The sequence below is a fragment of the Glycine max genome, chromosome 2, assembly GCF_000004515.6.
Source record: "Glycine max cultivar Williams 82 chromosome 2, Glycine_max_v4.0, whole genome shotgun sequence".
Taxonomy (NCBI): Eukaryota; Viridiplantae; Streptophyta; class Magnoliopsida; order Fabales; family Fabaceae; genus Glycine; species Glycine max.
In genome coordinates this window covers 38,311,862-38,339,599 of record NC_016089.4, presented here as the reverse complement: position 1 = coordinate 38,339,599, position 27,738 = coordinate 38,311,862, and the positions used below count along the sequence as shown (strand labels likewise).

Below are 27,738 nucleotides of genomic sequence, written 5' to 3'. Positions count from 1 at the left end.
AGAGGGATCTTGGGCATAAAACACATGTTTTGTTTGTTCTGCCATGATGAAAGGCTCGTCCTTGTAAGCAACATTATTAAGATCTACCAAAGTAAATCCCATATCATCGATTCACACACCGGTGTTGCCATTAACCCACTTACACTTAAAAAAAAGGCACTCTGAATTTAGTATAATCAAGCTCCTATATTTCTTGCATCACTCGAAAGTAAGGCATGGATTCTAAAATGGTGGTTGTTATCTAATTTACTAGCAAAGTGTTTTGATTGAGCATGTGGACTAATACCATTGTTTTGCACTGTACTCTTGTCCTTCTATGATTTCGTGTAGAGGGAATAGTTGTTGAAATCATATCCCTTCCAAGTTTTCACATTTCAGTTTGGCCTATTTTCTAACTTTCTCAATGTTTTAGAAGCATTATCATCACCAATGATTGTATCTCGAAACTAGTTTTAGGAACTCTTGTTATGCTCTTACAACATCTGTTTCTTGGTCATTTTTGGGTGACTAGCCTTCGGAAATTCTTTGTGGGCATCTATGTATAGGAGAACATCTTGGGTGTTATTCAATACATATAAATGTGATTGATTGAGTTCCTCGAGACCCATGGTTACAACATCTAAAAAAGGAAGGAGGAAAATACATCTCCAATTGACATAGTATAATAGCAGCCTAATTTCCAAGTGATCAAACTTTGTAGGGTCAATGGCTATGCTGCATATAGCATTAAAAAAAACCCATAGGCGAGTTTTGTCAATGCTGACTTTGTCAGGCATGATGGCTCGTATCGCCATGGCGAGGAGTTGTTACATCAAGACATGACAATCATGAGACTTTAAGTCAACTAACTTGAGATCCTTGACTGATACAAGGCTCCTTACATCTGAAGAATATCACTAGGTCACTTTCACACTTCGCATACACTGGCATATACTTATTTTCTCTTTTCTTGACAATGTATGACATGCTGGGGGCAAATATGTTACCTTACCATCTAACCTTGGATTACTGATATGGATGATAAGGTTTGAGAAATCTTTGATGCCTAGTATGGGTTGTCTTTTTTTCCATGCTTCAGTTGCACGTAGCTTGTTTGATATTCACAAATAAGATGTGTGTGATGGCCCTTAATACTATATCCACTCAAATTTTCATATGCTGGAAAGTCATTAATGGTACAAAATATCGTTGCATGCAACTTGAAGGTATTATTGTGATTACAATTGATGCAATCCTTTCTAGGAAGGGACCAGTTACCAGAGCCATGAGCAAGAGGCTTCAAGAGGATTAGGCTAGAGCTACTAAAGAAGGCCCTAGGGTTCTCATGAACCTTAGGATTCTCATGAACCTTAGGGTAGATTTTTGAGCCCATGGGTCAAGGTTGGATCCACTCTTCTTTGTAAATATTAGAATAGGTTTTTCCTTCTTTTAGGCCTTGTATTTTGGTCATTCTAGTAGTATAGGGTTTTAGCCTTATATTTCAGGGAATTTTGAGTAGTCTTGGTAGTAGGGACTTTTTTTTTGTATTTTCATGTATTTTTGGAATGGGGGTGAGCTTAGCTATTATAGGGGGTGTGTAGCTAAGCTCTAGCTTCTCATCTCAAGGAGGTGAACTTAGCTATTAGAGAGGTGTGTATAGCTAAGCTCTAGCTTCTTTAGGAATCTTCTCAAGGAAGCTTCTCAAGGAGGTGAGCTTAGTTATTAGAGGGGTGTGTGTAGCTAAGCTCTAGCTTCTCAAGGAAGTTTTCTCAAAGAAGTTTCTCAAGGAAGTTTTCTCAAGAAAGCTTCTCAAGGAAGCTACCTAGTCTATATAGAAGCATATGTAACACTTGTTGTAACCTTGATGAATGAAAGTCTTATGAGACACACTTCAAAGTTCCACTTTTCTCCCTCTTTTATTCCTTCAATTTTGTGCTCCCCCCTTCTCTCTTTCTTTTCCTCCGTTAAAGCATCATATTCAAGCTTCTTATCCAAGACACATTCTTTGTGGTGAAGCTCCTTCTTCCATGGCTTATTTCCTAGTGGATGGTGCCTCCCCTCTCCTCTTCTTTTTTGCCTTCCACTGCTTCTCCATGGTGGAAAATCACCATTGAAGGACCTCATTGAAGCTCAAAGATCCAGCCTCCACAAGCAAGCTTCCATCAAGTGGTAATCAGAGCACAAGAGCTTCAAGTAGGTGATCCTTAAACCTCCATTAATTTTTTGCTTTACCTTCTCTTCCATTGTTGTTTCTTCATTTTTCTCCATGTATATCCTTACATATCTTGTGCTAAATTTTTTTAACATGATTCTTTAGAGTTTCCACCAATTAAACTTGTTATAGAAGCTAGATTTGATTTTCTATGGTTCAAATTTCTTGTTCTTGTTCTTGAACCATGAATTGTGTTGAGTTTAGGTTCCTTTAAGTTTTGTCTTGTTATTTTTTGTGGCTGAAACCTAAACCATAAATTCTTACAAAAACATTAAAGTAGAAGAAAACCTCAAAAATCTAGAGTGACTTGTTCACCTATTGTAGTTTTGCCATACCATCAAACACGTCAACCACTTTCTCCCATAACTTTCTTATGTCCTCAATTAAGGGACTTAGATAAACATCGATGTCATTTCCTGACTATCTTGGACCTGAAATCATCATAGACAACATAATATATTTTCACTTCATGCATAACCATGAAGGCAGGTTGTAAATCATTAGTAGAGCAAGCTATGAACTGTGGTTGGTGCTTAAGTTACCAAAAGGATTCATTACATTCATAGCAAGTCCAAGCCTAAGGTTTTTTGTGTCCTCCCTAAAATTTGGAAACAAATGATTAATTTTGTTCCATTGGGGAGAATCAGTCAAATGCCGGAGTAATCCATTATTTCTTCTCCTATATGTATGTCATCTGAGGTTTTTGGCATAATTTGTACCAATAAATAATCACTTAAACCTTAGAATTATTGGAAGATACCAACACACTTTTTTGGGGGATTCTTTCTTTGTACTTTCATCATTACTACAATCATCATCCTTCATTTTGTATTGTGATACCCCACACTTGGGGCATTTATGCATTTCTTCAAACTCATTTATGTACAATATGCAATCATTTGGGAATGTATGTATTTTTCTAGTACTCTATACCCATATGACAAAGTAGCTTCTTTGCCTCAATTATTTTTCAGCTACTTGTTTTCCTTTGGAAGCATCTTTCTCAACACCTTAGGTAAATTGATATAGAACTCTACACAGGAAAATTAGTATAGAGTACTTTTTAGAACCATCACAACTTTGATTCATCTGAAATTGCCTATTTTAAACTCCCTTTTGCCCCTTTTACTCTGTGAAGTTATCAAGTTATCACAATTAGGTATTCAATAAATATGTTACTAATTGCTTTAGAGTCTACCATGATCAACTTAATTATGACAGCTTTGATTGTTTAACATATTACTTACTGACTAAGATTGAAATATTAGCTAAAATCATTTGTCATATGGATTCAACTATCTCATTTACTAGCATTTGTACCCCTGATAATAGTTTTATGGGATCATTTGTCTTACACTTCTATATACTTCTTGTATTTGTTAGATTTATGCATCTCTTGTTAACTCAAGTTGTTTCGGTTGTTTTTGAAAATTATGGGGATGTCAAAAAAGATTCTCAATTCTTACTCTAATTATTATACACATCATACTCAATTATGCCACATAAATTTCTGGAATCATCACAAACAGAGTAATCGTTAATAAATCTACAGAAAATGCTTAAATATTTCCATATTTTAAACACACAATTTCAGAAAAGTTAAAAGTTTTGCACAGAACCATTGCAACAATATTATTACCTTCCTGTAGCAAACTGTTAACACCCTAGGGCTAGTTAGATCTAAACTTCCAAGTTCAACTCCATCATTTTTGTCCTTGTTTGGCACATATACGAAAAACAAGTAATTATGGAAGAATTTTAAGAAAAAAGTCAACAAAAGTAATAATTAACTTCATCTTAGAATTGAAGTTGGTATGAGTTACTGAATAGTAGAGATCTTGGGATTGGCTATTTCCTTTTTGGCATTCTTTTTCTTTTCATTCGAAGTATGGATTTGACTGTAGAATGCTAAAATTGGCTTAGGAACATTAAGGCCAACTGTAAATAAAATGGAAATAAAATCGCACTCTATTTTAAAAATCATGAAACAATATATCTAAGGATGAAATAATTGTAACACAAGTGATGTCGACATAAATAAATGATTTTACAAGGCAAGAAAGCTTTAAATCTACTCTCAAAATCCACAAACCAACCGCCTTGCAAAAGCCCACAATTAGGAACTACAATTCAATGATATAAAATTATGCCTCAAATCTAATCTTTTGAATTGCACATGAATCTATAACTATTTTGGTTCATAACAAAACCAGAATATTGCATAAAAAAATCACACCAACTCACCCACCACCTATTTGACAAAAACTCCCAATGACATTAAAATAAAACCAAAATATTGCATCACATAAATCACACATGAATTTGTTGCATTGTGAACTTTCAGTCAACATAATACTTGTTTAATTGCAATTTCACAATATTGTAGTAAACAATGACAACATAGGTTGACTAAATCATAACAATGAAAGGACAATAAAGTAAGTGCGCAAGTATAAACAGTCTAACATATATGCAGAGCCAGTTAGTCAAAGATTTGTGATCCTTTATTTATTTAGGGAAATAAAGCCTATGTATGCAGTGTTGTCAACTGTAGTAATACTTAGGATGGGAATTTTTTTTGTCCTTTTCTGAGTATTGAAATTTGCATGGAAATTTTAGGGTTCATGTGTAGGATCTCAAAAAATTCAAGCTAGTCCCATGAAAGTTAATATATGTTCCAATCATGAAAAGTGTGAAAGACATTCTTCACAATTTAAGTTGACAAAACGTTTCATTGCATTCAAACCTGGTTCTTGAAGTGCAAATATGCACTACACACGAGTATGTAAGGACTAGCAAGCAATGTCACTCCAAAACAAGTACTACATGAGTACAACTAGGGAACAATAAAAAACCACGAGGGTTAGGCTTTGAATTGATCAAAACATGGAACAAAGGAAAACAAAAACAAAAATGTGACGAAAAAAGGGGAAAGGAAAAGGAAAATGGAAGCAAAAATGTGAGGAAAAGAGGTAAAAGGAAAACAAAAACATGAGGAAAAGAATGAAAATAAACCAAAACATGAGAAGCATCATTGTGGAAGAAGACAGGCGGTAGTGACGCGGTGGCGAATAGACAGCGATGCAATGGCAAAGGCCATCACAGCGTGTAAAGGGTTCGAAAGACTGAGGTGCGAGAGTGAACTATGGTTTTCGAGTAAGCTCAAGGTGCCAGAATAAGACTTTGGGAATTAGAAATATCAAAGTGACAATGTTGGTTTCTAAAAAAACCGTTGTTAACTAAGCACTGACAACATTGATTTTTTTAAAAAATGATGTTAAACTTCCTCTAACAATATTGATTTTTTAAAATTTGATGTTAAACATCCATTAATGACATCAATTATATTACAACTGGTGTTAAAAATGACATTTTATTTACAAAAATGTCACCATGCATTCGTTAAAATTGGTTTTTGTAAAACTAACATTGATTAGGCGACATTGAAACCATATTTTCTAGTAGTATAGTTTTTATTGACTACAAATGTAAAGGGATATAGTAAGGTTTCTATAATGATTGTTCAAGGGTAAATATAAATTTTGCAAATCAAGGACACGCAGGCGGCAACTTAGCATATATCAACTGACTTAAGGATAATAAGTCGATGACAAGATCAAAAGCATCATAAATAAAAAATACTTTAGTGATAACCAACTTATAATGAATTTGTAACAACCCTCAAAATGGGGACTCCAATGCAAATACTTATAATAAGACACGTGAATATTAGTGACATGATAACAACACTATAAACAGATACCCGTAATAAAGAAACATTGTCCACCCCATCGACTATGACAAAATCGGACCCAGGAGAAACATTGTACTACTTGGTTATAGCTTAAGAAGCAATTAGTGCAACACTGGTCAAAGATAACAATAAGTCTCAAAAGTAGGTGTACTTTGTAAGTCAAGCCCTTCAAAAAATTGAATTTTGATATCCAAAGGTGGAAAAAGGTCATTCTGGCTCTAGTATTTTCAGCCCAAAGATTACGACCATACTTTCAAGCACACCAAATTATAGTAAGGATTGGTCAACCAATCAGGCAAGTACTACACCACCCTGATTTAGTAGGAAGAATGACAACTTGGGCCATTGAGTTGTTGGAAAATGATCTAAACTACCAGCCAAAACAAGCACTCAAGGCCTAATCTTTGGCCAACTTCATAGCTAAAAAGACACCAACTGAGAAGGAAAGGCGGCAAGAGGAATTACCTTGGACTTTGTTTGTCAATAGGCCATCCAACAAAACATGATGTGGAGTAGGAATCTTATTAGAATCCCCACACGGAGTTGTGGTTGAACAAGCATTAACCATAGCATTCCTACTCACAAATAATCAAATAGAATATGAGGCATGTGTAGCAAGTTTAGAGATAGTAGCTGACATGAAAGCCAAAGAGTTAAAGGTATTTAGCGATTCCAAATTAATGGTCAATCAATTGAATGGAGAGTTCCAAGTTAAAGAGCCAATTTTTCAAAGTACATCGACACGATTGAAGTAGTAAAAGAAAAGTTCAAAGAGTTGGAATTCACCTACATTTCAAGAGAAAATTATGTGAGAGCTAATCTACTCTAAATACTATCCAACATTGAAGAACATAAGGGAATGGACAATGTTGTCCACCAAACACTCCACACCCTGAGATTCATAATGATGATAGAAAGGCAATAAAGTTGGATGGCGTTGACCTTAAAGTACATATAAAATGGAGTTGAATCGTAAGATTAAAAGGAAAGGTAGAAGCTACAAAGAAGACCTGCCAAATATTGCATAATAGATAACAAACTCTACAAAAAAGGATTCACCTAACCACTCTTGAAATTTCTGAGAGCAACTAAAGCAAAATATGTAATGACTAAGATACATGAAGGGTGTTGTGGTCAACATTCTAGATGCAGGATTTTGGCAAGAAAAATACTAAGAGTCAACTATTATTGGCTGACTATTGAGGTTGATACAGTCAATTATGTACAAAGGTGCAAAAGATGCCAAAAATGTGATGACATACCACATGCATCGGCAAATGAAATGCACAGCTTGGCATCCCCATAGCCATTCATCTAGTGGGGGATTGATATACTAGGACCTTTTCCAAGGGCTCCAGGGCAAGTCAAATACTTGGTTGTAGCTGTAGACTATTTTACTAAATGGGTCGAGGTAGAAACACTTGCTACCATAACCTTTAAAAAATTTAGAATTTCGTATTTAGAGAGATAATCTGCAGGTTTGGGTACCTGATGTCATATTGACCAACAATGGCACTCAATTCATTGATAGACAATTTATTTAGTTGTTATCAGGGGTGAACACCAAGCAGAGGCTTACTTTAATTGAGCATCCTCAAACTAATGACCAAGCTAAGGTAGAAAATCATATCATTTTGAGAGGCCTAAAGAGAAAAGTAAAATAGGCCAAAGGAAGTTGGGTAGAACAACTGCCACATGTCTTATGGGCCTATAGAACAACTCCACATTCCTCCACAAGGGAAACCCCATTCAGAATGGTATATGATATTAAAGCGGTCATTCCCGTGGAAATAGGGGAGCTAACCTTAAGAATTGTGAATCTGAACTTGAATCACAATGACAAAAGCATCAGGATCGAGCTTGGACTCATTGAAGAGATGAGAAAAGTCGCCATTGTAAGAGATGTTGCACTGAAAAGAAACTACTAGGTACAATAAAAAAAAAGTCATCTCGCGTGCTTTTGAAAAAGAAAACTTGGTCTTGTATAAAGTCGACATTGGTGGGAAAAACAATCGCTAAGGAAAACTTGTAGAAAGCTAGAAGGGCCATACAAGGTAACAACAAAGATCGGGAAAATAGCTTATATCTTGGAGACACTTTTGAGAGACAAATTTTTATGCATTTGGAACACATCATACCTGAACATATATTATAGTTAAGTAAAGGAAATGCCAAGGGTAAGAAAACTACAAAAATATGTCATTAGATATGTTTTGATTTTTGTAGGAAAAAATGGGTAAGATATACACTACTCATGTATCCATTTCACGAGGTGCATCAATAAATGAGAAAGTTTCCACAATACCATCTCAAAATCCATAATCGGAGAAAAGTCCTATTGTATGAAAATGACTCGTTCAACTACAAGTAGCACCCTAGGAAATGGGTTCCCAAACTAGGGTAAGCTCTTATTGAAAGAGGACCCACAAAATTTGTAGGCACCCCAAGAAATGGGTTCCCAAATTAGGCTAAACTCTTATTGAAAAAGGACCTACAAAATTTGTCGCACCTTGGGAAATGGGTTCCTAAATCGAGGTAAGACTATTATCAAAAAAGGATTTACGAAATCTGTAGGCACCTCGGGAAAGGGTTCCCAAACCAAGGTAAACTCTTATTGAAAAAGGACCTACGAAATCTATAGGCACCCTAGGAAATGGGTTACTAAATCAAGGTAAGCTCTTATTGAAATAGGACCAATGTAATTTGTGGGAACCCCAGGAAATAGGTTTCAAAACTAGGGTAAAACTTTTACTGAAAAATGACCCACAAAATTTGCAGGTACCCTATGAAATGGGTTCCATAATCGGGGTAAAACTCTTATAAAAAAGGACATAAACTTTGTAGAAACTCTGAGAAATGGGTTCCAAACCACTTCAAAAGGATTTACACAAAATGATCAACACACAAAAACATGGGTTAGCTTAACATGCAAAGTGAAATGTCGTTGTAAATCGGCAACATAAAAGGATTGCTGGTCAGAGAAAAAAATAAAAAGGCTAAAAGCCAACATATAAAACAGACAACAAAATATAGTTAGAAACAGATCTTATTGTTCAACACTGTCGATGTTACATCCTGGACCAATCCTTACATTGGATCACTCTATATCCAAAATCAAGGAAATGTTCACTCTTGATGACAATAAAACAAAATTGAGAAAACTTGGTCATCATCAGAAGTACATAGCCAACACGTGCAGCTTGGACGAATTTCTGGGAGCTTCAACTTATTGACAACAAAACCAATTACAGGGCATGTATCCTATGATTGGGCTGACTAGAGAAAGCCAAAACAAAAATTAATGAATGTTAGTCAGCTTGGATGAGAGGATCACACCAGCACGCAAGGACGAGTGTGAATAATGGTGCCCTATGGCCACAACGACATTGCACTTCAGAGGGAGGATCCAAATGCAAAATCTACATTGTCAAAACAAGTCGATGACGAGACGGTCTTGCCAATGGAAAGCTCCCAAGAGTAAGCTATAGGAAGCATACCAAACTAGTTCACCACAAGTCCACACTGTCATTGACTGAGGGAAAAGTCAGCAAGTTGAACAGAGAAAACAAACGCGTAGTCTCTGAAATTGTCCACCTTCATTTTTTGTCATGCAAAATACCTTAAAGAAAGAATGAAACTAAAATATTCCTCAACGTAAGAAAGGAGTAAAAAAAAGGCAAGAAAATTGATTCAACATCATCATTAGCCACCAAAATACCCTCAACTTGAAGCAAAAACACAAAAGTTCAAGGTATTTTGGATGACTAATAAAGAAAGCAAAGAAAGAAAGAAGCTGAAGAAGAAGTAAAAAAAAAAAAGAAGAAGCAATGAGGGTTTATAGACAATAGACCACTAGAGGCATCCAATAAGAAAAAAGAAGCGTTAATTGAAGCAAATAAATGTGGAATCCATTTTGTGTTAGTAAAAATCTAGGACATGTTCTCGAGAAAAGAAAAAGTCACAAACATTAAATAAAGTAATAATGAAGTACAAAATCAATTACACCAAACTGACACAAGAGTCGTGGAAAAATAAAGTTGAGAAAATTGTGCAAACACTCCAAAGAAAACCTAGATTGGCGCTAAGCAAAAGTTGTCAAATGAAGATACAAAAAGACTAGCCAGATTTAACTCTTTACTTGTTAAGCCGGCATTGCTTCTCTGAGACAATATCGACTTAGGGGAAATTGGTCCAGGGTATATATTAACTTTCTACTTGTCAAGCCGACATTGCCTCTCTAAGACAATATCGACTTAGGGGAAACTATTCCAAAGTAAATATAAACTTTGAATATCAAGGACACACAAGATGCAACATAAAGAGCAACATAAATGGCAACGACTAACTTGAGGATAATAAGTCAACGACAAGATCAAGAGCATCATAAATCAAAAATACTTTAGTGATAACCACCTTATAATGACTTTCTAAAAACCCTTAGAATGAGGACTCCAATGTGAATACTTATAATAAGATACATGGCTAGTAGTGCCATGACGGTAACACTATAAATAGATACCATGTAATAACAGCGTGGCTCTCCCACATTTATTCAGACTCGACCCCTCCCTTTCTGTCTCTCGTTCTCCATCTCATTTTAATTCGCGCCACGTAAAATGTATCACATTCCGTGTCCTACACCGTAACCATGGTCATCTTGGGAAGAAGCAAAATTAAACTTCTTATCATTGTAAGAGTCTAAGACATTTGTGTATTTTAACTATTATTTATTGAATTTGGATAAATAACTCATAATTGAGTATATTTTTGTAGGGGAAAAATGCAGAAGACACTCTAAATTTATTTTTGAAAATTATTAAGGAAAATTTCAAATTTAGTTGTTATAAAAGAATTGGAGGAAATATTGATAGTGTTTCGGAGGTACGTATTAGACAATTGAGATATGTTACCAATGCCCCCCTATTGGATAGCCTTGGACTGCAAATTTATAAGGATTGTCCCTCAATGCAATGCATAATGGGCATGTTTTTTTATTTTTGGATCAAATGTAATTTTTAAAACAAAATGCATTTGATAAAAAATGGAACTAAAATAATTTTTAACTTAATTTTGAAAGACTTACATTTATTTTAAAAAAATATTGTGAATTTGATTTTTAGTTTAAAAAACACACTCTAATTGGGTTAGTTTCAAGTTATTTGTAAAAAAACAGTTATTTTAATAAAATAAACAATTTTCTATTTCTTTAGTATGTTTGTCTATGTTGCTTCTACTTGAAAAATATTTTTCCCCTTAAAAAGAACAACTTTTTGCTTATTTGAGAAGCAAATCCTATTTGCTTATTAATCAAGTACTTTTTTTTAAGTTACTTAAATATGTTCTTGATCCCTAGTAAATACTCAATTTTTGTGTTTGTTCCCTAATAAGGGTAAAATATGTTTATTGTCCTCATAAATATGAAAATGCTCGAAATTAGTCCTTGCAAAATTTTCAGTATATTTTTCGTCTTCACAAATTTGAAATGTATTTTTTTAGTCTCAGAGCAAGGTTTAGACATCTGAATCTATATGCATGGGTTTTTTACATTGAATATATGCGCAACCAATGTGAAAAATATCACGTTTTATATCGATTATAAGCATAACCAAAGTAAAAAGAAATATCTCATTTACATTAGTTATATGTATAATTGATGTAAAAAGTCATCATCATTGGTTTTAATTTAACCTAATCTACATTCGAGCAAAAAAACAATGCATTTCAATTTTACGAGAACCAAAAACGTTCTAAAAAATTTGCAAGAATCAATTTTAAATATTTTTATATTTATGAGGATAAAAAACATATTTAGCCTAAATTTTTGCTTTGCATTAAGTTTATAATAAAATAATAATTTTATTTTTGATTCTTGATATATTATTTTAGTTCTTGATAAATTAGCGAATTTTGTATTTGCTTTTTAATAAATTAAAGAATTTTATTTTAGTCCTACAAATGAAAAAATTTATCAGAAAACAAACACAAATTCATTAATTTATCATGAATTAAAAAACTGTCAAGAACCAAAAATAAATAATTTATTAGAAAACAAATAGAAAATAAATAATTTATTAAGATCAAAGATATATTTAAATCTTATAAATTTAAACAAAGTGACTCATTATATTGTCACCAACACCAACGGTGGACCTGCAACTCAAGGCTGATGCTAGGTGCACCTAGCATTATTGCTGGTGCACCCTGCACTTAAGGAGAAAAGACTGAAATACCTTTGATCCGTAAGTCTTTTAACTTGATTCGTATCAACCTTACGAATCAACTTGATCCATATGATTTACGGACCACCCTCATGCACACCCAGCACAAATGCGAAGAAAGCGCAGAGACAGTTTTGACATTTTCAAAAAATGCTGGGTGCACGTAGCATCCACCGCAACTGAACTGTATCAACCCGTCGAGGCCCAGCAGGTTGATGTCAAAAACGGTGACCCGATCCGGGTTGAGTTTGTAAATTACTTTTTCCTTGAAAACGCATCGTTTCTGTTTCACTAACTTCGTCTGTGTTCTCAGTTCTCATTTCCCGTGAACGTAGCTCTGTTCTCTCATCTCAAACCCACACAACACCGCTACATTGTTGCTCCTGCAAGTTTGCCGCGCCACGCCGTCCTCTGACGGTGGCACTGGATCCTAACCATCTCCTCTCTGAAGTAACCATCACCTGGATCCTTACCGTCCCTGTCTTAATCTCGCATCCTTGCCGTCGTCGTCGCCTTCGCTGAGGCTGCTGGAACAGCATCCAACGGCGTCCCTTTCTGAACGGCGAGGTAATGTACTGTCTGTTTGAGGTATGTGAATTGTTTAACTTCAAATAAGGTTTTTCTGTTTTTGAATTGAGGACAAGTTCCAAAACTAGGAATTGGTGGACAGGAGTAAATCTGTAAGTGTTTCTTTTAATTTAGATTGCCTGTTGATTGTTATTTTATACCAAGAAGCATTGGATTGACTTAATGCATGAGAAAACACCATTCTTGCTTGTAATCTAAATAGTCATTTGTCAATTTTCTGTGAGGAGATTATTAAGGTGGCTACTATTATGTTTTGATTTTAGTTTCTACTAAGTAGTGCTTGATTTTGATCTTGCTTGCTATATAGTTTTTTGCTCTGTTGGGAGCTACTGAAGCTCTGTTATTTCATTTCCTATTTTGTGAGAAAATAACTATAATTGTTGAACTCAGATCAACATATATACCACACATTAAAAGGAAAAATGAGGTTCTGCAATAGATTGGCAAGTATCAAAATTTATACAGTGGAGGAGTAATAGGAAACTTAGCAATTAAAATCATTGAATGCCATGCATCACACGGACTCTAGGAGTAATCCAATATTCTATATTTTTTATGTCTTAGAGTTCAACTGCATGAGGATGAAAATTACTTCTATTTTTTTATTCTGTTCTATTTTTTTTTTATTCTGGAAAATGACTTATATTACTATAGTAGTATGCTGGCAAAGGAGATATTATTGGGGGTAGGGAGGTTTCAGTGTTGTTAAATGGTGGCCATGGTGGCACCATGGCGGAGTTGCGTTGCGGTTTTCTGAAAAAATGCCACTGAATAGCGGTGGTGTGGCGGGTTAAAGATGGCGGTGCCATGGCGGCCGCCATAGCCATGGCGTCCATGGCGAATGTGGTGGCGAGGCGGAAAATGGCGAAATTTGTTTTTTTTTTGTCCGCGGTAGGAGTTGGGCTGACCCGACCCAACCCTACCTGGAAACTTAATGAAAACCATGACCCCCCTACCTTTCAGAACGCAGCTGCAACCCTCGAAGCTCCAACACAGCGCGACCCCTGCAACCAGCGACGACCCACGACCCCTGCAACCAGCCACGACCTCAGAACCAGCCACGACCCCTGCAACCAGCGACGACCCACGGCGTGAACGGCGGCGACGAGCACGAAAGCGACCACCCACGGCAACGCGAATGGCGGCGACGAGCACGGCGTGAACGACGGCAACGCGAACGGAGAAGACGACCCAGCCAGAACCGCAACCGCGACTTATACTGGTGGGTGGGCCAAAGCCTTTTTTTTGTTTTTGCTGCTTGACACCCCTTTTTGCTATCTGCAGCTTTTTTTCGTTTTTCTATTTGACACCCCCTTTTACTTTCGATAGTCCCATTTTTAATTTTTTTTCTATTTGACAGCACAATTTTTTTTTCTGTTCAGTCCTCTTTTAAATGGCTGAACCATCAACTGATGCTACTACTGCAAGTGCAATAAGGAAAAATAAGGCAGACCCAGGCTGGAAATATTGTCATTCACTAGTGGAAGGAGATACAAACACCATTGTTTGTAATTTATGTGGAAAAATTACAAAGGGAGGAATAACCCGAGCCAAACAACACTTGATTGGGAAGTCGGGCAACGTTGCAGCTTGCAAGAAAACTCCCCCAAATGTAGTCGAAGAGTTGAAGGAATATATGGCTACCAAAAAAAGTGGGACCACTTACAGTACTTCTGGCAGTGGTAATATGAAAAATATAAAAGATTTTGAATTTGGTGAACCAATTGGATGTGATGGAAGTGAAGAAGATGAGTTTGCGGACTCTTGTAATGTTGCTGCAAGTGCAAAGACAAAGTGTGGGACTAAAAAAGGACCAATGGACAAATTTTGTAAGAATCCAGAAAATGCAATCAATCGGAGAAAAATGGAGATGCTGAGGCAAATGAACATAAGAGAGTCAATGGATAAGAATGAAGTATTGAAGGTGCATCTACATATTGCTCGCTTTTGGTACCAAGCAGGTTTTTCATTCAACCTCATTAAATTGAAAAGCTTTGAGAACATGGTTGCAGCCATTGGTCAATATGGGCCACATTTGCCCATTCCTAGCTATCATGACATCAGAGTTCCACTCTTGAAGAAGGAAGTTGAATATACTGAAAATTTGATGAAAGGCCATAGGGAGCAATGGGTCAAGTATGGTTGTACTATTATGTCCGATGCATGGACTGATCAGAAACAAAGATGCATCATTAATTTTTCGATTAACTCTCAAGCTGGTACCATGTTTTTGAAGTCTGTTGATGGCTCTGATTTTGTAAAGACAGGTGAAAAGCTTTTTGAGTTGCTTGATGCCATTGTGGAGGAAGTTGGAGAAGAGAATGTTGTTCAAGTTGTAACCGATAATGGGAGCAACTATGTTTTAGCGGGTAAGTTGTTGGAGGAGAAAAGGAAACATATTTATTGGACTCCTTGTGCAGCTCATTGTATTGATTTGATGCTTGAAGATATTGGGAAGCTTCCCTTGATAAGGAAGACAATTAGAAGGGCAATTAATCTAGTTGGGTTTATCTATGCCCATTCTAGTACCTTAAGTTTGTTGAGAAATTTTACAAACAAGAGGGAATTGGTGAGACATGCTATTACTAGATTTGCCACTTCTTATCTAACCTTGGAAAGGCTTCACAAAGAGAAAGCCAATATTAGAAAGATGTTTACTTCTGATGAATGGACCTTGAACAAGCTATCTAAGGAGCCTAAGGGAAAAGAAGCTGCAAAGGTAGTGCTCATGCCTTCTTTTTGGAATAGTATGGTTTACACTCTTAAAGTCATGGCTCCACTTGTGAAAGTGCTTCGTCTTGTGGATGGTGAAAGGAAACCAGCCATGGGCTATATTTATGAAGCAATGGACAAGGCAAAAGAAACAATTATCAAGTCTTTCAACAACAATGAAAGCAAGTACAAAGATGTGTTTGCAATCATTGATAAAAGATGGAATTGTCAGCTTCATAGGCCATAGCATGCAGCTGCCCACTTCTTAAATCCAGAGTTCTTTTATGACAACACTGACTTGGAGTTTGATTTTGAGGTCACCAATGGTTTGTTTGAGTGCATTAAGAAGTTGATTCCACAATTTGATGTGCAACAGAAAATTCTAACCGAGTTGCATCTTTACAAGATTGGTGCTGACCACTTTGGTTCCGACTTTGCAATGGCTCAAAGGAAAACCCATTCTCCTAGTAAGAAACTTTTATCATACTATTTTTTTTATGTATTAGTGTTATAATTCAGAATTCTAAGTTATACTCTTGGTTGGTAATTGGTATTGCAGCATATTGGTGGCGAATGTTTGAGTCACAAACTCCAAATTTGCATAAGCTAGCTATTAAAATTTTGAGTTTGACTTGCAGTGCTTCATGATGTGAAAGAAATTGGAGTGTGTTTGAGCAAGTAATTGTGACAAAACTCTAACTATACTTTTTAATTTTATTTAATTTTGATGATCAAGTTTTATTTTGAGTATATTTGCAATTGAAATCAACATTTATTTGTTATGTTGTAGATTCATTCCAAAAAAAGAAATAGGCTTGAGCACAAGAGGTTGCATGATTTGGTGTTTGTCAAATACAACCAACAATTGAAGCAAAGATATAATGCAAGAGATGAAATTGATCCAATTTCTCTTAATGATATTGATGTATGCAATGAATGGCTCGTGGGAGATGGATCAAGAAGATGATAATGATGCTGGAAATGATTTGGTATTTGAAGATGATGATACTCTAAATTGGGCAACTGTGTATCAGGCTTCAGGGGTTGGAGAGTGTAGGATGTATACTAGGCGGAAAAAGCAAAAAACAAGTGTTGCTGCTGCCCAAACTTCTAAAACACAGGCAATGGTTGTTGGATCTTCATCAAGGAAGCAAAAAGCAATCCAAGAAAATGATGAGGATCTAGATGTTGAGGAGAATATTGATGTTGAATCTGAAGAAGAAGAAATCATGGTCAATTTTGAGGCGTCTGATGGGGAAGAGGGAGAGGGAGATGCTCCATTACCATATGATAACAACGAAAATGATTATGTTGGAATTGGAGAAGATGATTAGAGCCTCAACCTTCACTTTGCACTTTTCATTATATTTTTATCATTTTCTTATTTTGAACTCTTTAATGAGTTTATTTGGTGTTGGTACTTGATTATTATATGAACTCATGAAACTTTTTTAGTTTATTTGAATGCAATCCTTTATTTTTTTCAATTTCAATGAATTTATATATATATATATATATATATATATATATATATATATATATATATATATATATATATATATATTTATTTATTTATTTATTTTTTATTTTTTTTGTCCGCCATAACATCCGTCATTTTTCACTACGCCATCCGCCATATTTTTATGACGAATTTTTTACTTTCCTCCATGAACCGCCATCCGCCATTAACAACATTGGGAGGTTTATAGTTTTGGGTGTCTATTGATCATTTTCCATATATTGATCATTTCTAGGCGTTAAATAGCATGTGGGTGTCTGCTGATCATTTTCCTTAGTGAAATTACCATTCGGTCCTTGAACTTTCCCCTGACTGCTTCATTCATTCATTCATTCCCCAGTCCCCCTCCCAAAATCCAGGAATCGCTCCCTATCTTCTGCATCTGTGCTCACACAATGTCTAAGAAAAAGCTCTGCATGCCCCTTTCAACCCTTCTGAGACGCAGTTTAACTTCATTTCCCCAACACTTCACTTCCAATTTCTCTCCTCAGATCAAACTCTGTCTTCATCACTCATCACCAACCTTTGCACCCCCTTCTCATAACCCCGCCTGCGATTACTATTATTCTCTCAGATTTTTCGGGAAAAGCCTATGCTCGAAATCTGCTGAGGAAATCCAACGTGGATGCTGGAATTGCCACACTGTCCCTCACTCGGAACCTTTCCTCGTTTGCGAGTTGTGCCAGTGCATTCAGCCCGTGGATAGCTCCATTGACTATTTTGACATATTTGGGGTGTAAGTTTCTGTTTCTTTTATTTTATTTGTTTTTTGTTCGGGGTGTTGAAATTGCTGGCTAAGTTTTCTTGTTTATAACAAAGGAGAAAACTTACACCCAATTGTCTGGGTGCTTTTAGTACTACAGTTAATGTTCTCCAATCTGAATTAGAGTTTTACTTCATTAATTTGTGTGATAAAAGTTTGCATTAAAGATTAGCCTAGCTCAGGTGATTGAAATTCCAATTCTGATTGAAGAATTCCATTCCAAAAAAAAAAAAACTGAAAAATATAGGAATTGTATATATAAGTTTTGTCCTTATAACAATTCATCTGTTTTTCACCTTAGTTGGTCAATACTCAATAGAAATGGAAAACAAGTATGTATATGGATATTGTTAATTCAGTTTGTTTTGACGGAACATAAAACTAGTAAGGTGAAACCGAATATTTTGGGTTGTTAGTTGTGGTTTGTTTGCTTTTGTTTATTGCTTGCTTCATTTTCAAGCAGGAAGAAAAATTATAATCTTTTATTTGTCATAATTGAGTCTTATTTGAATTTTGAGTTTCATTGCAGGGGCTGGGAATCAGTGGGTTAGTTTTTGTGATGGTGAAAAGAGAAATATATTGATTTAATGGATGAGTTTAAAAAGTTCAAAATCATTTTTTTTTTAATTTTAAACAGGGAGAGGAAGTATGACATAGAGGGTGAGAATTTGGAGGGCAAGTACAAAGATTGGCAAAAGAAACTGCATCCTGATTTAGTACATTCAAAATCTCAGGTTGGCATGATGGGGTATCCTTTTCTCTCCCTTTTTATTTCTTTTTTTCTTTTTGATCTTTCTTTTTATTCTTTTTGTTTTAGAGGGGGATGGGGGAGGGTAGTGAAGTTGAATGCCTTTATGGAGAAACTAAAAGATTTTGTTTTAATTCCTTTAATTGGTTAGAAAGAAAGAGATTTTGCTGCTGAACAATCTGCAAGGGTCATTGATGCATACCGTACACTTAGCAAACCTTTGTCAAGAGGAATTTACTTGGTAAGCATACTTGTTGATGCTTCATTACTGTAACAGAAATCTCTGCAGAATTTGAAAATCTTAAAGTTTAATGGTGATGATATATTTGTGATGATGAAATTTAATTTTTTTATTTGATTGGAAGCAAATAAATGAAACATATCATCAATCTGCATGTTTGTTTACACATCTGAGACTTGCTTACAGTGAAATTTCTGAGTAAAAAATTTAGAAACAATGTAGAAGCTAGTTTGTCTTGCTTCCTAATTTATGTGGATCCTGTTCATCAAACACCAAACTAAACATGCTAAATATAGGTTCCCATCAATGTCTTTAGTTATGTTCAATTTCAATTATTTCTTCTGTGGTGTTAGCAAGTAATATTTCTAACAAAAACTAACATTTGCCAATAAAAAAATTGTAATGTGCCATTGTTTTCAGCTGAAGCTTTATGGAGAAGAAGTTGACGAAGAACAGACAATTTCAGATCCAGAACTACTTGCAGAGGTAACAGAATAGAGCCTTATTTGTTTTAAAGGTGAAATATCCTTTTAACTTACTTTGCATGTAAACAGATTGAGTGGATAATTATCCTCTTTGAAGCTTTCATCACGTTTCATTCTCAAGGTTCATTTTGAGAGCTGTACCCTATAAATGGGAACATTTACAATTGTGTTGTCATTGGGTGTGGTCGTAAAGAGCCCGGGGTGGGGGGTAGGTGGCAGTATTGAACCTTACAGTAAAATAACAAATTTTAAAATATGTAAAGTACAAATCAGCTAGGTATATGTTCAAGGAAATGAAAGCAGCATTTTATCACAGGAAAAACATTTTCCTCTTTTCTTCCTTGTCCTTCTTTTTCTATTTTCTTTCTCTTGAAAACAAATTTGCTTCCTTTTATCCAAAACTTAAAATCTGGAATTTATAATATGGTAAGATTAATGGTATATATTGTTGGCTATCTCTTATCTCATCCTTCCCTCTTCTGCAAAAGGAAAATCTACCTTCCAATCTTATTATATTGTTAAATTTGCTGGCAGATTTTGGAAATCAGGGAAGCAGTTGAAGAAGCAACTAACTCTGAGACTTTGAATCACATTCTCTCTGAGGTATGTATGGAAACTCCAATTTGCAAGGCCGAAGTGCTACAAAGAGAATGCTTGATCAGTTCAAATATAGATTTTGAATTGTCATTACTTTGAGGTTGTTTCTTCGTGTCATGCTTTGATTGGTCATCCAGATGCAGGAGAAGCTACAAAATTGGTCCAATGCCTTTGGTCTTTCTTTTCAAAGCCAAAACTTTGAAGAAGCAAAAATGGCAATCAGGAGAATGACTTACTATAGTCGTGTAATTGATGAAGCTGTAAAGAAGCTTTGATATAAGGTAATATCTATATTTTCTTTTGCCTGATTCATTGCGCTACACTCTGTAGAAGATGAAAAATAAGAAATTTGAAAAGAATTATTTCTTGTGATAAAATGTGCTTTGTGCTTACTGGAAGTAGGTCAATTAGAAAGAAATGATAATAGGATGATAACTGTTTTCATCTCATCCATTATTTTTTAATGCAAATTCAGAAGCTTGAAATGGGAGTTGAAAACAACTGTTATTGCTTAAAATAAATTTGACTTACCTGCCCCTTTACATACTAGAATTCATAAGATGAGATTGATCAAGAATTTTCGAAGCCTACCACTTAATACCTCCCAAAAACTCTTGTGGAGGTAACCTTAATTTGAGTGTAACGACCAGAGGAATTAATTTCACTGTGTATTCATTTTTGAAAAAAGATGTTATTATCATTTTCTATCCAACATATGCACACTCCAGCACAAGTCTACATGACTTTTATATTTATTTTTTTATCCGTGGGAATCGAAAACAGTGTCAGGGTGTTTACAACAACTCATGCACCCTTGCTCAACCAAGTAAACTAGACCCCCTTGACTGCATGACTTTTATATTGAAACTAATTCTATCAATTAATTTACACTGTTATATACAATATTTTCAAGGTCCCAATCAAGGAGGTAGAAGAGAGAAATTCTCTCAACCATTAACATGGAGCAGTGATTAATGCATGCTCCAAGAACGTTTCCACCATTTATTTTAAGTTAGTAGCCTAAAATTGATGTTAGTGTGCCTAAAATCAATTGTGGAAATATTCCTCGAGCATGCATTGAATGCTAGTCCAGGGAGCATGTAATAATGTCTCTGCAGGAAGTGTGGGATAATATCTTTTGCCCAAAATTTTACTATATAATGGTAAACTTTCTTGCTATTCTGTGTTATGTTTATATGAAGATTTACACATTACTGGACATTGCTGACACTATTGTTAATCATGTTTCCGGACATCATTACAGGTGTACCTTTTCTGCCTTTTGTGCTTCAAGATTTTTTGCAGTAAAATGTATCTCTCTGTCAACAACTGATGATTGTGCTGATACATTGTTTCTCTAGTTTACTCCCTTGGAAATGTTATAGAGAGTTTTTATCTTAAGCTGTCTCTGCTTGTAGTTCTGCTTCTGATTCCTTTACTTTCATGTTATTAATGTAGAATTCAAACACGGACCTTTTGCTTTGGGGGCAAAATAGATCAGTTGGCAGTATGAAGAATTTGCCTCACTTATCCCTATGAAGTGGCCTATACGTAAATCACTAATTGATTTGATCATGTCTCAATGGACCTTATTGCTTCTCTATGTACATGATGGAGTTCACATTTTGTCACTTAATGAGGCACATCCTAAGCATTCAACCTTTCAGATCGGCTGCATGCTACTAAGCAGCACTTGTGTATTCCTGAATATTGTTATTACGTACTATTTTCCTAACAAAAGAACTGTATGAGTATGACCTTGGAAATTTTGCTGCACTTGTATTATTTGATACAATAAAGGTGCATCATTGCGGTTATGAAATTTGATGTTCATAAACAAGATGCTAAATAGTACTCCATGCGATGTTCGGGTAAAAATATTGTTGATTTTTTAATTTAACATATAAAATATTAATTTTTTATAACACGGTTAGTATTATTTAGTAATAAAATAAATATAAAAATTAAAGTATTTTATTTTTTACCAAAGTAGTCTAATGATACATTAATACTATCTACAAAAATATTTTATTGTCTTTATAATTTATTTTTATATTAATAACGATAATCTACAATACTATAAATATAATTTATTTTTATCTTATTGATAATACATAGTATAGTAAATTTTTTTCATTTTTATTATCATTTTAATCTAACAATAATTATTTATATTAATAGTTTTCATTATTTATAATAGTGAAAATAAAAATAATTTATTTAAATTATTTTAACCATTCAGACAAATAATCACACGGTTACATGTAATATATTGTTAAACTCAACGGTTTTTTTAAGGTAATTATTTAAAATTATAAATATAAATGATAAGCAGAAAATCAGTAGTACCATACTGATATTTAAATGGAAGAACACTCAGGCTCTTTCTAGCAGATTTGATATATATGGTAGATTAGAGGAAAAAGAATAAGTAATTACAGTGAAAAATAATTTTCACATTATCATATAATTAGTAATCACAAATTATTGATGATATAACTTTAGTTATTGCAAAAATAAAAATATTTATTATATATGAGAATTTATGATTGAATGACAACATATATTGTCATGATCATTAAATTCATTTAAATAATCATTTAGTGAGTTCTTTTATCTATTCAAATTTGGTCATGCACTCATTCATTATTATCTTTTCCGGATAATTATCACTTTCTTGAGGTTAAATTCTTTCACTTAGACGAGATTGGAAGTCAATTATAACGAGAAACTTAAATCACACAAATGCAACAATTTCCAAAGATTATGGAGAAATCAAGTTATGAGCTTGCGCTTTCTTCTTAGTTCTGATTTTTGTTGCAATACAACACGGGCTAAATCATGTTTACCTTCTCTGTTTAGCCCGTAAACAACAGTTCGAAAATTAATAGTACTTGGAACAATTCCACTGTCCAACATTTCAGAAATAAGTCTCATTCCTTCTTCAGATTTCCCAACCTTGCAAAGGCAAGTGAGGAACATAGAATACGTTTTAAAATCAGGAAAGGGTCCTTTGAGTTTCATACGGTAGAAGATATCCCACGCATCAATAGGCCTCCCAACGTTCATGTACCCACGTATAAGTGCAGAATATGTGACAATGGTTGGTTCATAACCTGAGTGTAGCATCTCCTCAAAAGTCTCAATAGCTTTCTCTACTTGTTTCTCTTTAAAGAAATGAACTATTAGTGACGTAAAAACATGGATGGTAGGTGTTATGCCATTCTGCTTCATGACATCCACCTTCGCTAATGCCTCTTCTAATCGACCCTTGCGCAGTAGACCATGAACAATGCTTCCAAAAGTTAGCTGGTCTATAATGAATTTTTCTTCTCCAACTTCTTCATGCAAAGCCAATGCTTCTTCCACTTTCCCAGCTCTACAAAGAGCTCTGATAAACAAGGAATAACTGAGAGGGACTGTGTAGCCAAAATTTTGAAGAGAATCTGTGCATCTCCTAGCATCCAACACTCTACCAACTTCACATAAACAACCAAGGTATGTTTCAATCAATTCTTTGTCAGGGACATACCCTGCACTAATCATCTCACCATATATTTTGAGAGCATCATCAACCTTTCTTCCTTTCCTCCCACAAAGGGCAATTATCAGATACTTGTATGTACTCCTACTTGGGACATAATCATCAGCTTTCATCTCTTTGAAACAATTCATGGCCATCTCAGTCAGACCTGTTCTGCCGTAAACCATTATCATGATTGTCCATGTTTCTGATGTTATTGGATAACTATTTCTTCTCATTTCGAAGAACAAGCTACGCATGTGCTTGAAATCTTTTCCGCAGCCTGCAATTTTGATTGCTATGTTGTAAGATTCTGCAGTGTGTCGGTATCCAGTTTGCTTTCCAATCCATGAAAAGAATTTTAAGACAGAGCTACCATGCATATTGCAACTTTGTAATATCTCCATAACCAGTTCTGGGGAGAACTGAATGGTGCTTTTCTCCAATTTTTCTTGGATTAAGGACCAATCCGTAGATGATGAAAGAATCCTACGAATTTCGTGAACATCTTGCTTGCTGTAATTCTTAAGTTTTGGATGTATCAAGGAGCAATCTATTTCAGTCTTTGATTGGTCAACTTTTGCATCCTCTTCCACCTTAATTCTCAACGGTACTTGTTTGTCTGACTCCTTGAACTTTTCAGGATCAAGTATAGATGCTTTATGCACCTGCTGGATTTTCTCTATCACAGTAAGCTCCCCCTTATTCTTCATCCAAGTTATAACCAAATCCAATACTTTGTCTTGAATTCTACTCTTTGAAGCCTGCATTTCGTGCAATACCTTGACAATGTCATCTGTCTGTGAAGCCTTGCAAAGCTCCTTAATGAATACTGCAAATGATTTCCAAGTGGGCTTGATGCCTTGGCACTCCATACTCTTGAACATTTTCCATGCATCAGATATATGGTTTTGTGAAACATGCCCTGCAACCATAGCTGTTATTGCCACAACATCTGGTTTAATTCCTTTTCCCAGCATTTCATCATACAGCATGCAAGCTTCTTCATACCTATCCAACCTAAAGAGATGCAGCATCAATTCTGTATATGTGGAAATAGTAGGCACACAACCAGATTCTTTCATGCATTGAAACACCTCAAGCGCTCTGTCAACATCATTTCTCCCCAAATACCCATTTATGATAATCCCATGAACCCTCCCATCAACCATATCCCTTCTTTTCATAATATCAACAATCTCTAAAGCATCAGTAATCCTGCCTGCCTTACACAGTCCTCTCACCAAGGTCTCATAATTTTCAGGTTCAAGATCTAAATCTTTACTTTTGAGTTCACGAATCAGTTCCAAAGCCTCTTCAATGCTCCCAGAAATACAAAAACTCTTCAGCATACAGCCATGAACACATTTTTCTGGCATCACAGACAACCGTATCATGTCATTTCCAAGCAAACTAACAGCTGCAATATCTCCTGATCTCGCCATGCAGTTCATGACCATCTTATACAACCTCACATCTAGTACCATATCCTTCCGAACCATCTCATTGTAGAACTCCATGGCAATGTCTCGCTTCCCAGCACTGCAAAGCGAACAGATTATCGCTCCATACGAAACTGCATCCGGTTCACAACCACACCTTTTCATATTTTCAAAGGCCAACAATGCTTCACTAATTTTCCTTGCCTTCCCATAGTGGTTTATGATAATGGTCCACGTGTTAACATCCTTTTGGATTCCACACTCATCCATTTCTTCCACCAACTTCTTCACCAACCCAAATTCCTTAGCTTCTCTGGCAATGTGCAACATAGTATTATAAGTCCGCGTTGTGTGACTAAAACCATCCTTGAGCTTCAACCAATTAAAAACCCTCAAAGCCAACTGTGGCACCTTGAAGCACCTCTTCAACACCATGTGAAAAACCTCACTGTTCAACCCATAACTCAGATTCTCTAACCTCTCTTCCACAGAACTGGAATCATTTTCCACTCTAACGATTTCAGTAATCTCACTAACAACCCGACTCACATCTTTCTCACCCATATTTCCCATCTGGGCATCTTCCAAAATGTCAACATTCTGTGCGGCATTTTCACAAACACCTTTTGTGCAATCCAATTGGTCCTTCAAACCCACTTCAGAGTGCGGAGTTTCAAGTGGAAACAAAAACCCAGATGGAGATTGGTCTGGGATCACAGTATCAGCTCCTAGAATCTCCGTGATCTCGTTGAAAAGTGCGCGGGAAGCATCGGTGTCTGAGGGCTTGTTGTTGGAAAGTTGTTGCTGTGTTGTTCTGTGAGTGCGTGAAAATTTTGAGGCGTTGGAAAAATTCAAAACGTGGGATTGTGAGAGGAGAATGGAATCCCAGGATCGGATCTTGCTTAATGATCTCATGGGGAACTTGAAAATATTGTTGTCGCTCACTAAACACCTAATAGATCATCGTTCATTGCTTCAATTGCATAAACAAAAATGATACAAATATTTTCACCAATGTATTTTCATCAAACTAACTATAAGATATAATTGTGTACTCTTTATACATTCAAAAACTAAATCATTATTTTTGTTCTTTTTAACGGTAAATTATCATCAATTTACTTATATAAAGATCTTTATTTTTTTCGAAGACCAAAATTATTATTTACCTTAAAAAATTTTTATAAGGGAGAAGGATAATCCTATAAAAAAAAAAGAGAAGGATAAAAAAATTAAAGACTTAAATGTTTTTTTTCATAAATATAATATATTATTTTTAATTTATTATCTAAAAAAATACTTTTTTTAATTTATTACATGACATTTCCAAAATTTTACATTTGATATCTATTGTTGGTCTTAATAAATGACGACATGATAAAGTAACATAATAATATGACAAATTAATATAATATTATATCATCACTTAACCACTTAAATTAATTATAGGTATCAAAAATTCAGATAATAAAATAATATATATTAGGTAGTAGACTGAAAAAGAATATATTACAAATATAAAAATTATATTTAAGTAAAAACTAAACATTAGAGATATCAAAACCCAAAATAGTTTCGAAATGAAAATTTATTTACAATATATAAGTTGAAAACGAAAACGTAACGCAAAAGCGCCTGTGGTCTAAAGGATAAATTGTCTGACTTCTAATCAGATCATTGTGGTGGGGCTTCGAGTTCCACATGTTTAATCGGGTCTAACTTGACTAACATTGTGTGTATAATATTGTAAATTTTTCGGTATTTATTTTTTATTTTTATGAATAAAAAATATTTAATATGTTATATTGGCACATGAATTAAAACCATTTTAATTTTTGGTAAAAAAAATAATGCATATTTTATTAATGACTTCTTTTAATTATTTTTAAAAAAATTTATACTCAATGCACTATGATATATATATATATATATATATATATATATATATATATATATCACATTTTTAACATTTTTTTATTTTTTTAAATGCTATTATTTAAGTTTAGGTAAACTCAATTTATCCCATTCTTAATCCAAAATTTTCTATATCTATATATCCTTTTAGTTAATTTAGACATCATGTCATTTTAATAGTTAACTCATACAATTTATTTCAATAATTTACTTCTTAATTTTAAAAGTCTTATTAATTTATTCTTATATAATAATAAAAATTATTTATAAAAAAAGACATTCACATTATATTTTATTTTTAATCAATTATTCGATAATGATAATTTTTTATATTGTTTTTATCCAAACTCTAAAACAAACTTCAGCAGCAATACATTGGAAATTAGCTCGCGCGTAACTGCTTATCAATGTTTATTTAAATTCCGTTCCTTTCATACCTATTTTCTAGATACAGTCCCTGTTTAGATCTCCCTTTCAATTGTATTTTTTATAATAAAAAAAATGTATTTTAACAATTAATGGAAATGATTTTAATATTAACACGTATCCTACATATTCATGAATTCGTGAGTGTTTTATCTATGTAAGTGCATGATTATAAATTTTTAACTGGGATTCGATTAATTAGCACGCTTGAGTAGTTTGACTTTGTTGGAGTGTATGTCATGTTATGATGCATTATGCCTTTGGTTAAGTTCAAAGAAGTATATGTATCAATTGCTCCCTTAAAAATTCAAATACTTGTGAACGTTGAATACCACTAATGGAGGTTATTTGCATTCTCAATTCTCATGATTTTTTTTTTCTGTTTTAGTTATTGTTAGTGTTATTTTTAACTGATAAAATTTTCGTCAAATTTTAAAGAAATTAATCTATGGAACGAAGTTCAGTGAACATGAAACCTCCCATCTCTTGAATTATACTCTTGTGCAATTCTTCTGTGGCATTAAAAAGTTAGAATTTTAACATTCTAAAAATAACAATTATAAACTAATGATTTTAGTGGTTGAATACATAATTTGTTGTGTATTCTATATACAATT

At 34.5% G+C, this 27,738-nt stretch overlaps 4 protein-coding genes across 6 annotated transcripts; 3 read left to right on the top strand and 1 right to left on the bottom strand.

Moving 5' to 3' along the window:
• The first annotated feature begins 14,144 nt into the window (after positions 1-14,144).
• LOC102666019 (uncharacterized) lies at positions 14,145-16,059 on the top strand. The gene is made up of 2 exons (XM_014772380.3): positions 14,145-15,930; positions 16,023-16,059. Exon 1 carries the CDS (start codon positions 14,145-14,147, stop codon positions 15,708-15,710), a length of 1,566 nt encoding a protein of 521 aa, XP_014627866.1. The 3' UTR covers positions 15,711-15,930; positions 16,023-16,059.
• A 53-nt stretch (positions 16,060-16,112) lies between these two features.
• On the top strand, positions 16,113-16,898 carry LOC106797913 (uncharacterized). The gene is made up of 2 exons (XM_014773217.2): positions 16,113-16,141; positions 16,254-16,898. The coding sequence occupies exon 2, from the start codon at positions 16,345-16,347 to the stop codon at positions 16,795-16,797; it is 453 nt and encodes a 150-aa protein (XP_014628703.1). The 5' UTR covers positions 16,113-16,141; positions 16,254-16,344; the 3' UTR covers positions 16,798-16,898.
• Positions 16,899-17,170: 272 nt separating this feature from the next.
• Positions 17,171-21,633, top strand: LOC100805173 (iron-sulfur cluster co-chaperone protein HscB homolog). Of its 3 annotated transcripts, XR_413241.4 has the most exons (9): positions 17,171-17,718; positions 18,383-18,479; positions 18,645-18,734; positions 19,155-19,220; positions 19,754-19,822; positions 19,954-20,097; positions 20,730-20,979; positions 21,081-21,127; positions 21,275-21,633. XR_413241.4 is itself a non-coding variant. In XM_003519056.5 (7 exons), exons 1-6 carry the CDS (start codon positions 17,378-17,380, stop codon positions 20,089-20,091), a joined length of 801 nt encoding a protein of 266 aa, XP_003519104.1. In that variant the 5' UTR covers positions 17,183-17,377; the 3' UTR covers positions 20,092-20,097; positions 21,275-21,633. The 3 variants fall into 3 exon arrangements, 1 of the variants encoding a protein (XP_003519104.1); XR_413242.4 differs by lacking the exon at positions 20,730-20,979; XM_003519056.5 differs by lacking the exons at positions 20,730-20,979; positions 21,081-21,127 and having other exon boundaries at positions 17,183-17,718.
• A 958-nt stretch (positions 21,634-22,591) lies between these two features.
• Positions 22,592-25,696, bottom strand: LOC100783613 (putative pentatricopeptide repeat-containing protein At5g06400, mitochondrial). Its single transcript, XM_003518114.4, has one exon. The coding sequence runs from the start codon at positions 25,694-25,696 to the stop codon at positions 22,592-22,594; it is 3,105 nt and encodes a 1,034-aa protein (XP_003518162.1).
• Between the last annotated feature and the right edge of the window lie 2,042 nt (positions 25,697-27,738).

What these genes read in the sequence shown, in the direction of transcription:
- LOC102666019 (XM_014772380.3), top strand. Translation starts at nt 14,145, where the DNA reads ATGGCTGAACCATCAACTGATGCTACTACTGCAAGTGCAATAAGGAAA.
- LOC106797913 (XM_014773217.2), top strand. Translation starts at nt 16,345, where the DNA reads ATGCAAGAGATGAAATTGATCCAATTTCTCTTAATGATATTGATGTAT.
- LOC100805173 (XM_003519056.5), top strand. Translation starts at nt 17,378, where the DNA reads ATGTCTAAGAAAAAGCTCTGCATGCCCCTTTCAACCCTTCTGAGACGC. An exon ending in TAGTACATTCAAAATCTCAG is followed by an intron (nt 18,480 to 18,644) that starts GTTGGCATGATG and finishes TTAATTGGTTAG; the next exon opens with AAAGAAAGAGATTTTGCTGC. An exon ending in TGAATCACATTCTCTCTGAG is followed by an intron (nt 19,823 to 19,953) that starts GTATGTATGGAA and finishes TTGGTCATCCAG; the next exon opens with ATGCAGGAGAAGCTACAAAA.
- LOC100783613 (XM_003518114.4), bottom strand. Translation starts at nt 25,696, where the DNA reads ATGAGATCATTAAGCAAGATCCGATCCTGGGATTCCATTCTCCTCTCA.